At 36.5% G+C, this 16,188-nt stretch overlaps 1 protein-coding gene across 4 annotated transcripts in view; it reads right to left on the bottom strand.

The window, feature by feature from the left end:
• The window catches only part of pms1 (PMS1 homolog 1, mismatch repair system component), a 46,655-nt gene that overhangs the window by 13,836 nt on the left and 16,631 nt on the right, over positions 1-16,188 (bottom strand). The window contains exons 1-8 of one of the 4 annotated variants that reach the window (XM_028435893.1): positions 15,981-16,072; positions 14,416-14,559; positions 14,125-14,307; positions 11,653-11,767; positions 8,333-8,496; positions 3,976-4,092; positions 881-1,003; positions 643-789 (exon numbers count right to left, since the gene is read on the bottom strand). In XM_028435893.1, coding sequence (XP_028291694.1) covers positions 643-789; positions 881-1,003; positions 3,976-4,092; positions 8,333-8,496; positions 11,653-11,767; positions 14,125-14,307; positions 14,416-14,547 — 981 coding nt within the window. In that variant the 5' untranslated portion in view covers positions 14,548-14,559; positions 15,981-16,072. Of the gene's footprint in view, positions 1-642; positions 790-880; positions 1,004-3,975; positions 4,093-8,332; positions 8,497-11,652; positions 11,768-14,124; positions 14,308-14,415; positions 14,563-15,908; positions 16,073-16,188 lie in introns of those variants that run through there. The other 3 variants (XM_028435895.1, XM_028435894.1, XM_028435892.1) reach the window with 3 other exon arrangements.

Genomic DNA, 16,188 nt, shown 5'->3' with positions numbered 1-16,188 from the left:
ACTGAAAGCGGATCGCGGGCAATCCGCCCCGATATGTTTGTGCCTTTGGATTGTTGCTTCTCCACGTCGGCCTTCCTTTATCCTCCTTCTTTGCTGTGTAACCGCTGTGCCTAATGCCGAAATGGGGACTTCTGCTGGAACGTCTGCCATTACGCTTTTATTACCGATGGTACGTAAGCACGCATTGACTTCAGTCAAGCAGCCAAAAGTAATGCCCAAAACAGCTCATTAAGAACTCTGTTTGTAGAAAGATCTCTGATTGGTTTAAGTCCAGTGACATGTTCCTGGATTTATAAACCTCATTTACAGGGCCAAGAGAAGGAAAAGAGTTTGTCCCCTCAGAACATTTTGGATTACAATATGCTCAAAGATGATTATGGATTTTTGACCAAATTACTCCAAAGAAAACATACATACTGCAGCTTTAAGTAGCATTACAAATTCAGACACATTTACAATCAAACACACTGACATTAGCACAAGAAAACACAGAGCTGCCCTGCAAGGTGTTAAGCCTCCTTTGAAACCAACCAAGGGTCAGGTGTCTTGCTCAGAGAAACTTTAATGGACTTGCCATACTTGTGATTTGAAGACAACCCATTTTACCACTTGAGCTCCAAATCCAAAACAATTTTTGACTACCGTGTTCTGCAGTAAAATCTGGGTCTTGTCTGGCGTCAGGTTAACATCCACAGAGGACGGTGAAACTGCAATCTTCATCATCAGAGTGGGATAGCGTTTCCGCACAGAGTCCTCGGTGTACTGAGCAGTGTAGTGTTGGCGCAACAGCTGGTGATTGAGTTTTTGGAAACAAAAAAGATCCTGTTAAAATAAGTTTGATGACCAACGGCCATTATTAATTAATGCAATTATACTCCACCTTCATTATTTCTTTATGCTGAACTGGCCGGTTGTTGACAAATATAAAGGTTTTGTCAGAAGTGAGTGAGCTTGTGGAGGAGTAATCAGCTCCAGGCTTTGGAAAAAAACCTTCTAAAAAGATCTGAGGAACACAATGCATTTAAAAAGAGATATTCTTAAAGGTGTAGAGGAGGATTTTCCTGAAGTTTAGAAAAGAAATGTCCTCTCCACTTTTTGAAAAAATGCACACTCCACCCGCTCCCGAGAGAGAACGCCTATTAAACGTGTGCGAGAGAGCGTGCGCGATTCCAGTTTTCCTCGTGCACAGCTCTGTTTATCACCAGAATGATTGACAATTAGGAGGACCAATAGTCTTGATGATCCAATCGGAATTTGAAGCCAAAATAACATCCTCCACAATAACTTTCAGACAATAGTCTCTTTCTAATATATACTGTTTTATATTCAAGTACATTGGACAGTAGCAATCCCGTAATAACGCACCGATTATACTCTATCAGACAGAAAGTCGCATGCAGAAAAATGGAATGTGGTTTTGAGATAGAGGAAGACTAGAGATTGTGATGGGACAAACCCAGCTATGTCATCTAAAACCAAGCTGTGATCTGCAGCTCTCTTTAAAATTCAAAAACCCACATTAGTTTAGCTTAGTTTTGGTTTTTTTGGGGTGTAACATCTTACGCTGTCATTATTATGACATAACACTTGTCATTAGCATGAATAAGGTGTCATGAAGGCTGTCATTAATTGTCGTTTGCTACATTATGACAGGGGTTAGGTGTTAGGGTAACGAAGGGTGCGAGTAACGAAAGACACTTATTGACACAATAGCCTTCATGACAGCTTATTCATGCTAATGAGAGGTGTCATGCCATAATGGCAACGTAATGTCAGCCTTATGTATACCCCTTCTTTTTTTTGCAAAAGCCTTTCATTCTTGTTACCAACTATTCTTATCAAAAAGTATGATAAATCTAGCCAACGCTGAGAGAGCTGTTTAAAGTGAATTAAAAAAGGAGTGGTAGAATGTAAAGATAAGTGGTATGAAGTGACAGTTTTATACAACTACCTTTAATCTATAAACAAAAACAAGGTTGGTTTAACTAACTCCGGTCCGGGTTTCATAAAAAGACTGAAAGCTGCCCCAGAATTCTGCCTCAGACTATTGTATAAACATACTTTCTATACCTTTGTAGTTCACACAGATTTTGAAGCTAATTTAAATCTAGAGCTTAGGTAGACCAAAAACCACAAATGTTTTCTACGCCTGACATTGGATGCTTCAGCCTGAATCTATTTCGATGTAAACTCTAAGACAGGACAGAGATAGTTTCTTCTCATGAGTATCAGTCGCTACGGCAACTCTGTACTATTGCCATCTGCCGTTAACATGATGACCTTTTACCTAGAATCACGCTGAAGGGAGTTCCCATGAGCAAGAAATGATGACTTAACATAAAACCCAAATACTGTGCTTAAAACTCCATTATGATTGTAGGCTTGTAAGAAATTATAGAAAGCCATTAACGTTCTACAGACTGCAAGCACTGGAAAGCTTTCCTTTTTCCCACATGGCCTCGGGCTCATTATTAGCAGCAATGCACACCAATGAAGTTAAAAACTGAACTGCTGCTTTAGGTCAGGGCACATATGCTTCTCTCTATTTCTGCTCATTAGGGTCACTTTATGAGAGTACGAATGGCACCTTTGGCCCCAAAGAGCCTCGACTGCACAGTCAAGCTGCCAAACATGAGTGTCACATTTTGTCCTGCAGAGTAATAGCTTACACAGCACCTACAGACACAGGCTGGTGAAATTGTCAACCTGGTCCCCGTGATCACAAAGCTTTGTTCTTGGGGAAACGAAGGAGAACAAGTCCCTTTCATTTGTTACAGGGAGTCAGAGGAAGAGGTGAAATGTCGCTCTTGTAACAGGGCACAGAGAAGCAAAATACCAACAAAGGAGAACGAAAGGGAGGAAGAAGATGAAAAGTACTGCTCCATATCTGTCGGACTAGGTTATAGCTGGAAGCCTGACAGCAGCTAGAAGCCACATGACACCTACCGTGACCAAGCAGAAAGTTACAGCTCGACAGTAATTTCATTACCCTAAGCCCAGCAAAGCTTAGCTAACCAAAAATCACTCACTCTTCATCAGGACAGAACTCAAAAGAAAAGGGCACAGAATAGTTGGCTCGCCACCAACTGACCACATTTGCTGGCTGCAGACCAGGCACTCAGGATGAGGTTATTAGCTCATGACTAAGTGTTAATGTGCTCTGCAAAAATACTCCATCCGAAAGTCTAAAAAAGTCTTAAAAAAAGATCAATAAAAGTCTGCATTATCACTAGTCATTACCAGGTAGGCTTCGTTTTTCTAATCAATGTTTTTTTCTTTAATCAATTTCAGTCAATATGACCTTTTGAAACATTTTAGAAATACGGTAAAAAAAGTTTAGGAGGTTGGAGCATCAGGCTGAAGGTGCATTACAATCGGTGCTAAGTACCAGTGATACCAACATTAATACATACTGTAAGTAAATTGATAAGGATGACTGGACATACTTGCTGACCAAGTCCTTTCGTGAATGACAGCCGGATTGTTTATGATATGAAATGTAGCAGTGATGTTAGTATTCTATAATAATATAGAATGCTTTGAGACAGGCACTTTCATACTATAATAAGATGTAAGTCTATCAAAAAACAAAACAAACATGAAATGAGAAAACATGCATACATGCTTTGGATGGGCTGTTTTTTTACCTGCTGCAACTCACTTACTAATATTACAATGCAAATCCATGCACATGCAGACATGTCTACCTACATGAGCATTTTTTGGAAGTAAAGTGTTCAACCCGAAGATAGTAGGACAGCTGAGACGTTGAAAGTGCAAAATTTTAATTTTAGGTAGTTAAATTATAGTGTGCAGCTGTATGCTCTGAGCAAATAACTGCAAAAACACTAATTTCTATTAGAGAATACACTAATTTATTTATTTTTTTTAATGTAGGCTGGAAAAAAATAACAAAAATAGCCATTTTAAACTTCAAAATGTTGCAGCATTGCTGAACTGCCTCCGTGCACTAACCTCTGGTTCCTGATGGCAATGTTCGCAATGGAGCAAGTTGGCAACGATGCCAGGTCCCAAGGTGGCCAGAAGAGCACTCCGGTTATCGGGCACTTTAGCCTTCTGCCAAACCACCACCTGCAACAAGATGACCAGTTCACTGCTATGGCCAACACCAGGACAACCACAGCACCTATGAGGATAGTGACTGGACCACTAGGTGTCAGAGATTCAGCAGATGGACAACAGCTGCAGTTTAAGATCACCAATAACATGAGAAAGTTACATTAACAGCATTCATTGTGCTAATAAAATAAATAAATTATGCTTTTATCTCCAGCAGACTGGACTATTGTAATGGTCTTCATCAAACAGCTACAGCTGGTTCAGAACGCTGCAGCTCGGGTCTGAACCAGAACAAAGAGGTCAGAGCACATTAATCCATTATTCAAGTCTTTACACTGGCTCCCAGTCAGCCTCAGAATAGACTTTAAAGTTCTGCTGCTGGTGTATAAATGTGTGAATGGGTTTGATCCAGAATACATCAGTGACATGTTAGTCAGGTATAGTAAATATGAAGACGTTGTTTTTAGTTGTTATGCTGCAAAGAAGTGGAACAAATTGCCAGCAGAGCTGAAGTCAGCATCACATGTGAACATTTTGAAATCCAGGCACTCTTTTTTTCTACTTATTATGACTGAGGGAGATTTTTAATAATATTTTTGTTGATTTAATGTTTTTATTTTTTATTTGAAACTGTTGAGTGTTTTGATGTTTTCTGTTGGACTTTTAATCATGTAAAGCACAATGAATTGCCTCATGTATGAAATGTGCTAAAGAAATAAATTTGCCTTGCCTTACACAAAATGATACAATGATAAGCTGAAATTGACTTATATTATAACTTGGCACTTTCTTCTCTTTGGATACAACAGGCTATGGACTAAAACACAGCCTAAACAATGTCTAAACCAGTGACATAAAATGTGCAATCACGTTTTTCTTTTATTCTTTTTATTTGTGCCACAGTACATTGACATTACGGGTAAAAATAGTCAAGAGCACAAAGTACATATCAAGCATACAGTGTCCTTCTGACAGTTTCAACCATTAACCTACCTGGCTTCTTACATTTTCTCTTGTTTAGGAGTGTGACAATATCTCGATACGGCGATATGTCGCGATATTTTCCGCACGATCGATTATATGCTCCCACTAATATTTTTTTTTTTTTTTTTCAAAAACCTTTTCTGCTTTTCACTAAAATGTGCAGGTACGTCTTCAGAGAAATTTTGTCACCGTTTGTTGAAGGAACCAATATATTGTTTACTGGAATATAGCACTATAATGGTGTCACTGGTAAGTGACACCATTATAGTGCTATATTCCAAGACCCTAATATCCCAAGACCCTATTTTTTGTTTACAGAAAGCACTATTGGAGATACTTATTCATTTACATAGGTATGTTGACACTTATTTACAGAAATGTTGCACTAAAATAGTGTCACTGTTCATAGGACACTTTTTCAATTTATTGTCTTTCAGAGATATAAAATAAAAATTGTATTTTTTCACTTCATCTTTTTTTCTTGTTATGTCATAGATTATCGTAGATTGATTTCTGACCAATATATTGATAATTGCAGTATCGACATATCGTGAGCTTTCTATCCTGTGCATTTGTGAATCTGAAATACGACTGCGAAACAAAGCATGTGCATGTCCATTTTGCATATGTGATCTGAAAATGTTCAACCTCAAAGTCAAAGACAAAGCTACGTTTTCCATTGTGTAAAACCCTATTGTCACCTCTATCCAGTTATTTAATGCCGGTGCAGCCTGCGTCATCCATCTCCATGTGAAGGCGTTTTTACCTTCTGTCAGCAATATAGCTCTCCTGTATTTCTCAACGCCTTTGACTTTAAAACAGGTGTTCCCAAATAGGGGTACATGTACCCCTAAGGGTACAGGAGCACATTGCAGGGGGTTCTCTGAAATATTTAACAATTAATGTAAAAATAATAGGGAAATGTTCCTAGTTTGATTTTAGGCTATTTTGTGGACAAATTCAACACAAACTATCAGTATTATTGCTCAATAAAATACTATTTTTCTTGTAATTTATTGAAAAAGGATTAGTTTATGCTGTAGAGGCCATTTTATCACTTCTGACTATAGGAGACAATAATTAGCTACATTTTACAAAGGAGACCGTATTTACTCACTATTGAAGCAATCACATAAAGTCGCATGGTATTTTAAAAAAAAAGAAATTCCACTTTAAATTCCACTCATTGTTTTTTTATTTGAATAGTTGAAGCCTTGGGGAAGCAATGTTGGAGATACAGTAAGAGGTTTAGGAGAGCTCGCTGTTCCACAAATTAAAAATGCATGTAAAATTATTGAGAGGGTACTTAAGAGTGGGTACACATGATTTCACTAAAATGCAAAGGGGGTACAATGGACAAAATAGATTGGGAACCACTGATTTAGAGTATATATATTTTAAATACATGATTTCAAAATCAAAGGGTCTTTTGATGTCAACAATTATCTGTATAGTTTTTGTGTATTTCTTTCCAGTAATTCTGAATGTTTTGGCATTCTCAGAAAATATGGAAGTGGCTTGTAATTAAGCCCCCACATTTCCTCCAGCACTCAGCAGCAATCACATATTTTAAAGCACAAAAACAATTTGCGGGTTGAGCACTCTCAACCCCCACCCCCCCAGCCCGTTGCAGATCAATTTGGTCAGATCAATGACACTGCTGCGCTGTCAAATTCTTCTTTTTGTTTATTCTTTAACAAAAGTGTTTTACAACTATAATTTACATTATTTATAAAATAAACAGAACTAGTGATGACAGTAATGAAATTGTTAGCATCAGTGTGTTGTATTTTCTGTGAATCAGAAGGCAGAATAATTATTATCTGACAGATGAGGACACCTGGTGGTTGCTGTGAGGAGTTTTATTTTGTGTAATTCTAGGTGCAACTCTTTGTGCTTCATGACATTCTTTGAACTCGGCTCAGACTATTCAAAGCCGACATTTATATGATGGGATAAGGAAACTCGTTTATTAACCACTGGTGAGTTAAATTCCATTAATAGAACAATACGTGGCAAAAATAAAATTAAAATAAAAAATAAAAGTGGAAATAAATAATAACAAACATTCGGTTGCTCTATAATCCTTAAAGAGAACCAGTGGAGAATTTGTTTTATTTATTATTTAGATCATAGTGCTACTGTCTACTGACAAATGTTAAAAACGCGGTCCCGTCATTTACAGAGTATCTTAAATCTTCTTGCTCCTACACTTTTGCTTTATTATGGTAATCTGAAAATTTTTCCGGCAGAAAATGTTCTCATTTTTTAATTTTTTATCTGCACAAACCTGTCTGTGCTCTGAGTCGGGAACAAATTTCTTCACAGTACTATAGGGATGTAACGATTAATTGTAAGGCAGTTAAAAATTTCATAGGAATTCATAGGGATCTCGGTTCACATGGATATTCTGAAAATTTAATCGCAGTACTTTTTTAAACAACAGAGGGCGCTATATATATATATCCTTCTCTTGTCCAGGAGTGTAGGTGGCGGGCGTAATCTGCTACTACTCTCTTTCTGGCCGCCTTCTACTCTTAAACATGTTAATAAAGGATTCCAGACCCCTTTAGCACCGAAAGAATATCTGTAATATTACGTGAATATCTGTAAAAGTCACGTTTTTCGATTAGCTCTGTCTGCTAGTGCATAGCATCTCTCCACTGCTAGAATATCTGCATGCCAATCGACCACTGGGTTACCAGTGCCCTCTGCTGGTCCAAACAAATATCTGACAAATACAATGCAATGACTGGTTTTTCCAATTGTTAAGGCACAAAAAACATTTTTAGTTGCACTTTTAAAAAGAAAAATAACTATTGTGCAGTTTTGCATTGTTTACTATAGAACCAGAATTTAAATTAATAGGCTTCTTCTTCATTTGTATTATTCCTTTATTTATTTTATTCAAGATTTGTTTTTAGTTAAATTGCATTGTTTTTAATAGTTTATCAAAGGATTATTTTGACAATGAAAAATAGTACAGTATTTTCCACTTCTTTACAAAATGAGATTCTTTAAAATGTGTGTTATCACTGGTTCATCCCATCATTATGAACTATAGTTGTTTTTTATAGCATTCTGAGGAAAATGTTGTCGTCGGACAAAGGGGGTACTAGGATTCAGAAATAAAAGAAAAGGAGTACTTGAGCCAAAAAAGTTTGAGAGCCACTGGTCTAAGGCATTGACAAAGATAAAAGACAAAAGGTCTTCGTTAACAGATGAACACTAACGTGGCACCGTTGGAAAATGAAAAAAATGCACTCACCTTATTGTGAACAAGCACGAGCCTCAGCTCTGGTTTGATGATGGCGTAGGCCACCAGCAGGTCCTGCACCTTCTTTAGTTCATCCTTACACTTCTTTATGGAGGAGTAGTACTGCCTCCTGACAGGGAGATTCTTGAAGAGTTTCACTACGCTCACTGTTGTGCCTGGAAAACAAGGAGCCGAGATGTGCACGAGCTTCGGTAGAACTGAGCTATTCCTGTAGAACAGGGGTTCTCAACTGGTCTCACCCTGGGCCCCACATTTTACCATGGTCATTAAATTGTGACCCAGTTTTTTTTAGAATTCAACCACAAATTAATTTTTTCTCAAATAGCTGTTGAAAACACATGTATATAATCTTTATTTAAAACATAAAACTATTTTTCCTGTGTAACATACTTTTCACAGCATGCCTGTCAAAAGAAAAGTTTCTTTTAAAATAAAAAAACAAATCCAACATGAGAGATATTAGGTCCAGGTCTGCGACCCACTTTTGGGTCCCGACCCACCAGTTGAGAATCACTGCTATTAAAAAAAAAAAAAAAAAAAAAAAAACGTACAAAATGACAGAAAAATACACAACACAAAATCAAGAAAACATTAAAAAATACAAAGAAAAACACACAAAACTACTGCAAAAATGAACAAAACAACAGTAATACACAAAATTACAGAAAATGACAACATAAGTACACAAAAAGACAAGAAATACACAAAAATGACTCCAAAAAAATGTAAAATGACAGCACAAATACACAATATGACTCCAAAAAACATATATTTTACAGGAAAAATACACAAAAGGACTACAGAAATGCACAAAATGCTTCACACCGAGCAAGACAACAACAAAAATACACAGAATGACAGAAAGACACACAAAACCACTGTAAAAACTCTTTCCTGTGTTAATGCTCAGATCGCTCATTATTCTAAATGCTGACATGAATTTTGATAACCTGGCCGTCTGATCAAACAAAAACATTATTGTGGCCCTACTGTAATAAAAGTTGCCTATCTCTGCTGCCCTATACTGTCTTTGTTAATAATCTGTAAGACTTTACTAAACCGCCAGGCGGGAGAGATCATATCATCTTTATCTGATTAAACCACTATTTTTCCTTCTTTATCTTCATGAAAATAAATCTACTTTAATCATTTATTAAGGAGTTAGAAGTCATTATGGTAAAGTAAAAGAAGTGAAGGGAAAAAGAAAGAAGTCAGTTTTTCAAAACAAGTTGACAAGTCTTGACATGTAACTCTAGGAACGTGTTTAAATTTCTGGGTGTAGCTTCGGGGCATTGCTACTGTAGTTTAACCTGAACACTGATCAGCTTGTGCTGGGACGTTAATCATGATTTGAGTTTAGCTGAGTTAACCATTTTTATTTCATGGAACCTGATTAGATAACCTCGCAGGCCAGTTAATGATGTAGAACAGGGGTGTCTAACTCCAGTCCTCGAGTCCTTAAATGTGTCCCTGATCTAACACACCTGAATCAAATGAATGGCTCATTATCACATTTCTGCAGAGCTTGATGACAACACATTGGTTTCAACCAGGTTTGTTGGAACAGGGACACATTTAAAAGTCTGAGGAATCCGGTCATCGAAGACTGGAGTTTGACACCCCCTGATGTAGAATGTGCAGTTGAATACGTTTGACAGTAGGGGTTAGAGGCCTGGCTTTTGAATCACAGACTATTTATTACAGAAGTAAAAGGAATTTTCACTTGTTGGCCTTGATAGAGGAATATGATGTAGCCATGGTCAGCTAACAGGTTAGCAACCACAGTAGTAAAAAAATCGATTCGGCAATATATCGCAATATTTCACAGCACAATTATCATATTGATCTAATAAATGTCTGAATGAATTTTTGAAATCATTTTTTGTAACAAAAAAAACATTTAATTGTGGTAACATATGCATAGCACGTAAACACCCGGTCACTAGGTGTCAGTGAACCACGAAAGACCTTTTTAAACTACCTCACCTCTCAATGCATTTGGCGATATATTGCGATATTTCACCGTACAATTACTGTATGGATCCAAAAAATGTTGAAATAAAAATTTTTTATCATGTTTTTAACAAAAAAAAAAAACTTGTAATTGTGCTAGCACAAATGCGTAGCACGTAAATGCCCAGTCAGTAGGTGTCAGGGAACTACAGTACATCACACCATGTTAAACTACCTCACGCTTCAATCCATTTTAGCTGGAAGTTGATAGCACTTTATGTTCATAAAACATACTCGGTACTTTTATAGATGTAAGAGTTTTTTTGTTTTTTTTTTAATTTAACAACTTAATAAAATCTGAATCTGTTGTAGAAGCATTTGGTAGTTTGATAAACAAATCACTTTTTTTTGAAAGAAATTGTATTTTATACCATTGTGTACGTGTAACGGTGCTTTCACACCGAACGCGACTGAAGTGAATGAAGCGACGCGATTACAATGAAATCAATGTAAATGACACGATCTCAAGTAATCTCCCCTAAAGCAACGTGACATGTGTAATGTGTCGAGCGCGACCTCGTCGCTCAAAGTTGAAAAATCGGAACTTTTTAAGCGACAAATCCCTCGTCCTTCACTGTCTGTAGAGCGGAGGCTGCAGCCTCTTCCTGCTCCCTCCCGCTTCAGTGCAGACGGCTGCTGTGGAGGTTGTACGGCTTCCTCAATTTATCAGGGCAAAATTAAAGCAGTTAACTTCTGGAAAACCACAGTAACTAATGATCATAATACATTCTGAGTGAACTCATCCTTTAATATCTCCGTAAGTTGATCATTTAAACCGTAAAAGCAGAGCAAGAAGAAAAAAAAGAGATCAACCCTCTCTCTCTTTCTCTCTACCCTGTCACCGGCTCAACACACACCCACACCTCCCTGGTGATCGTGTCACCGGAACGATGAAGAGATGGAGTGACCAAAAAGCACCGCCATGTGCAAGCGACACATCAGGGGCGATGGAAACTAGTGTAGCACTGTGGTCGCGTTCGGTGTGAAAGCACCTTAAAGGTGACATTTGTAATTACTGATATCGCGATGTATATCGTAATGTTTAGTATCAGGATATATCGGAACGTGACATGCAAATCATGAATTGTATCGTCAGATTCATGGCAATGCACACCCCTACACTGTAGGGTGAATTATTTCTTCCTCTGTTACAGCAGAAATTATTTTTACTTTTCATTCCTCACTCTGAGGAAAGCATTACAATGTATTAAACACAGAAAAAGAACATTCAGTCAACACCTCAGACCTGCAGTAGACTTAAACTCTGCTCTTGTTTACTGTAATAATCCGTGCCTTACCTTGGCCTAAGTGAGAAGGCCTCTGAGACACAATGTTCCCCTCCAGGTCCAGCATGTACTGGGTGCTGATGTCATCCTCCTCCGTCTTTGTGGTGACAGAAACCTGAAGGGAAGACTGGCCTTTACATTATGGTTCCCTCCATAATTCTAATAAATTACAGGATTTTTATTCAAACAGTGCATTCATGGATCAATAAAAAACAGTGATGTTTTTATTTCATAGTAACATAACTAACCTGCCTTTAAAAATATGGGCCTCTCCTCAAGGACAACCTTTAATCAAGTGGTTCCCAAACTTTTTCAAGTCGTGACCCCATTTTGATATTACAAATTTCTGGTGATCCCAAGGACATTTTTTTTTTCCTTTCTAGAATTAGTGTATGATCATGTTTATTAAAGTGTGTTACAAATACAGAGTAGCCAGAATTAGTGCACAAAGTGACATGATATTTTTAGACTTTATTTTATTTGAACTAGATTTATATTGGAGACATTTTAAGTATTTAATACAGTTGTTTGATATATGTTATGTGTGATGTGTTAATTTGAAAAAGAAAAATAATTTGAAAATAATTCTAATCAGTATTTTTTTTTTTACCAATTTCTAGACATTTCAGGCGACCCCAAGATTGAGAGACACTAATTTAATCCCCCAACGTTTAAGATAAAAGCCAGCAGTAGCCACTCCTAAGGATCAGGCCTAAAGTTAAAACCACTAAATAATCATCATAGACCTCTGATCTGAATATCAGCACATGCTTATATAGGGCCCTATAAAAGCCGTTTTATTTTTTCCAAATTCCGTTTAATTTTTTTCCAAATTCCGTTTTTTCCACTTTAATTTTATTAATTCCATTTTTTTTTTTTTTTTAGAAATATTTATCATTTTTTAAAGAAAATATTTGTTTTTAACTCCTGTGAGGAAACAAAATACAGGTAAATACTAATAAAAAAAACTCATAATTAAACAAAAATGTATGTCAAAAATAAAGTACACACAATTAAAAGGTAGATATAAGTTGTAGTGACATGTTTTATTCTGACTTCTCCTTTTTAATTATTTATATGTCATATAAAGATGCATGAGAACAGAATTAATGTCACCTGATTTCCTCTCAGGGATCAATGATTTACTGAATCTGATCAGGTTTATTGATTAAGTTCTGATCAGCTTAGTTTAAATTAAGGTAATTTAAATGATCCTATCTTCTGTGTAATGTGGAATTTGACATTGACAAGATGTTTGTTAATTTTGTCCCCCATAGTCAGGACGAAAGTAACACCATGCAATACACTGAATTTAAAAAACAAAAGAAAACAAAACATCTTTTTTAGGAAAACAACAAAACAAAACAATATTCTGGCTAATAAGCCATGCACTCTCCTAATAGAAAAAAATATTACATTTTTCATTGCTTAATTAAAAAAAAAAAAAAAAAAAATCAATTAAATATAAACTTTGATTGTTTTCATTATTGTGTTTCATTAGTTAATTTTTTATTAATTCATTATTTCAACATGCATTTTACTGTAGCTCTGATGACATGTTATAATGTAACATTCTAAAAACGTTGCTCCAACGGACTTTTATTTTGTAAACAGTTGTACTTGAGGTAGCTTGCTGACTGTGAATGTGTACTTACGAGACACGGACAATAGGCTGGAATTAAAAGAACTAAAAGACAACACAGACTGAGTTATTCTTAGTTAACCAGGCATAACAGTTCTAACACTGAGCAAGTGAAGATGATTAAAGCTGATCACGTTCTCATGGAGCACCGCTGCGCTACACGAAACACGGACGGAGCTTCACAGGCACAGCAAAGTTAAGAGGTTCTGTAGTGAGGAGTCAGTGATGATTTGCGTTGGTTTAGAGGGTGTTTGTTGTGGTTATAAATTAACTTTGAATTGATTAAATTTTTAATTTTTACTAAACATGCTGCAAATGTGGACAGGAATCTATGTATGAATGCAGCCAGGACAGGAGGAGAGAGGGCGGTGAGCCTAATAAGCGGTCCCCGGAAACGTTTCCCCATAAAAAAACGTTCTTTGCACCACGGTGACGGCGTTTCGTGCCGATTTTGTCCATTGCCGCGTTTAAACGTTTTTATTGGTCGATTCCGTTAACGCAGATTTTATAGGGCCCTACTTATATATGGAATATTCTTACAAAAAAACACAAAAAAGTAAAGGTGGAGGAACTTCCACTTAATCTATTACCAGATAACATTCAGCAGCATGCATTTAAAACAAACTGAAAACCTTTTTATTTGGTTTAGCTTCTCTCTCGTACAATCTTTAATTATTCATATTTACATTAATATCCCTGGTAAAACGTAGGTCGTGTTAAACTAAACTTACTTTACGAAATGCTTTTTAAAATATTCAATAGTACCTCTTCTATTTCATTACTAAACATTGCTTTTAGTCCAGTCAGCCATGTTTTAGTGACTGTTGGGAGTGTTTTCTCACCTCTGCCACAGCACAAATGGAACCTAACGCTTCCCCCCTGAAGCCATAAGTTTCCAGATGCTCCAGGTCGTCATGGCTGCAGATCTTTGATGTAAAATGTCTCACAGCCATAACTGGAGTATCTGTGGCTTTGATCCCATGGCCGTTGTCACGCACTTCAATCCGGTCTAAGCCATAGTTTTCCTGGAGTGAGATCAGTGCAACAGTGAGGGAAATACATTTAAGTAGAACATGCAGATGTTTTTAATCCACACAATCTAACATGGATTATTTATATGCTGTACACTGTACCAGTTTGATATCAATGCTGGACGAAGCTGCATCAAGGGAGTTCTCCATCAGCTCCTTCACCACGTTGACCACAGAGGTGATGACCTGGGAGCTGGACAGCAGCCGCACCATATCCGGGGAGAGCTGCTTCATGGTAACAGCTTTCTACTGGGAAAGACATGGGTGGGAATGAGGTGCTTCTCTGGGATCAATGAGTACGATGGTATACATGATTTCGGTCAAATAAATGAACTTTAAATTGATTAAATTTTACATTTTTACTAATCATGCTGCAAATGTGGACAGGTATCTATGTATGAATAATACAGAGCTCAAAATAATAAATTTCATTGAATTCCTTGCAATAATTATACACAATAATATTAAATCATTAGTAAATCTTTCTAAAGTCAAATAATTATTGAACCCATCTACCATATATCTGCTGTATTATTGCTCTATAGTTATTCCCTATATGACATACTGTGGCGAGGTGTGGGAGAATACTTACAAAACAAATATAAATCCAATTATGAATAATAAGCTGTCCAATAGGGAACCCTCAAATCAGTTTTTTTTTTTTAAACAGAACAATTTATGTTCAAAATAAAAAATTCAAATCAGTTGCTTGTTCAAATTCAAAATTTGCTTACAATGTGGGAACGTGATTTGGTAACCTTTTTTATTTTTCAAATTCAATAAGCCCTAGACTCCTCTTCTATTTAGATATGTTTTTTTTTTTTTTTTTTAATTACTATTGTATGTTTGATTTTTTCTGTGTATGCTTTTATTAATTTCATTAATCTGTATTTGTCCTTGTCTTTATGTTTTGAATGAAAAATGTTCTGAATAAATAGTTTAGAACAAATATCAAGCACTTTTGTCTTTACGTTGTTGGAACACATATTTAGAAAAAGTTTAATCCTGAGTTAAAAAACTGTACAACATTATGTTTAAAACTATGCTTAAAAGAAATGTTGTAAAAATACATGAAGAATGTGAATGGTCATTTTTCCACTACTCAAACTATTGAATTGTTTTTGGCTCTTTTTTGCCATTGCTATTATAAAGTAAAAGACATTGGTAGCTATTTAAATTCCTATAATTTGCTGGTATGCATATGGGGGCTTAAACTTTTGGGGGGGATTGGTAATGGTAAGAGACTGGAGACCTGGTTTACCATTCTTTTCATCAAAAACATTAGAATAATTTTGACATCCTAACAATTCACAGCGATGTTATCCAATCATATAGATCAGCCACACTGAAATGATCGGGAAAACTTTGATCATTATTGCTGCTGAGACACAAATGTGACTTTTTCTTTGTTAGCCTAAAAACATGTCTCACTTATCCTTTGAATTTATTCTTATAGTAATAACCCCCACCGGTACCACAATGAGTCATATAACTTTTTCTATACGCAGGGTTAACCAGTAAACACAGTCTTATTAAAAGCTCTTTAAACGCAGGAATGCAAACACAATCAAACTTCCAATATTATGTATACATGCCTGTAATTGTCACATACTGATGATGAAGTTACCCTGAAAGTTAAAAAGCTGTTTAATGGGGCGATAATGTACCTGTCGGCTCTGAAAATCCACAACATCAACACGCCAACAGAACACCGGAAGACCTCTGCTTCCCGCCCCCTGATCTACATGCTGATTGGTTGAAACCAACACGAAGGCGGGTTAAAGCAAGCACGAAAATACTTCGCCCTGGGTTTAGACATACAGGCATAGACATAAACGTGAATGCATAAAGTACTAAATAAAAAAACTGAACGTT

The sequence above is a fragment of the Gouania willdenowi genome, chromosome 21 (assembly GCF_900634775.1).
Source record: "Gouania willdenowi chromosome 21, fGouWil2.1, whole genome shotgun sequence".
Classification (NCBI taxonomy): Eukaryota; Metazoa; Chordata; class Actinopteri; order Blenniiformes; family Gobiesocidae; genus Gouania; species Gouania willdenowi.
Note: the sequence above shows the minus strand (reverse complement) of the source record. Positions and strands in the feature narration are given on the sequence as shown.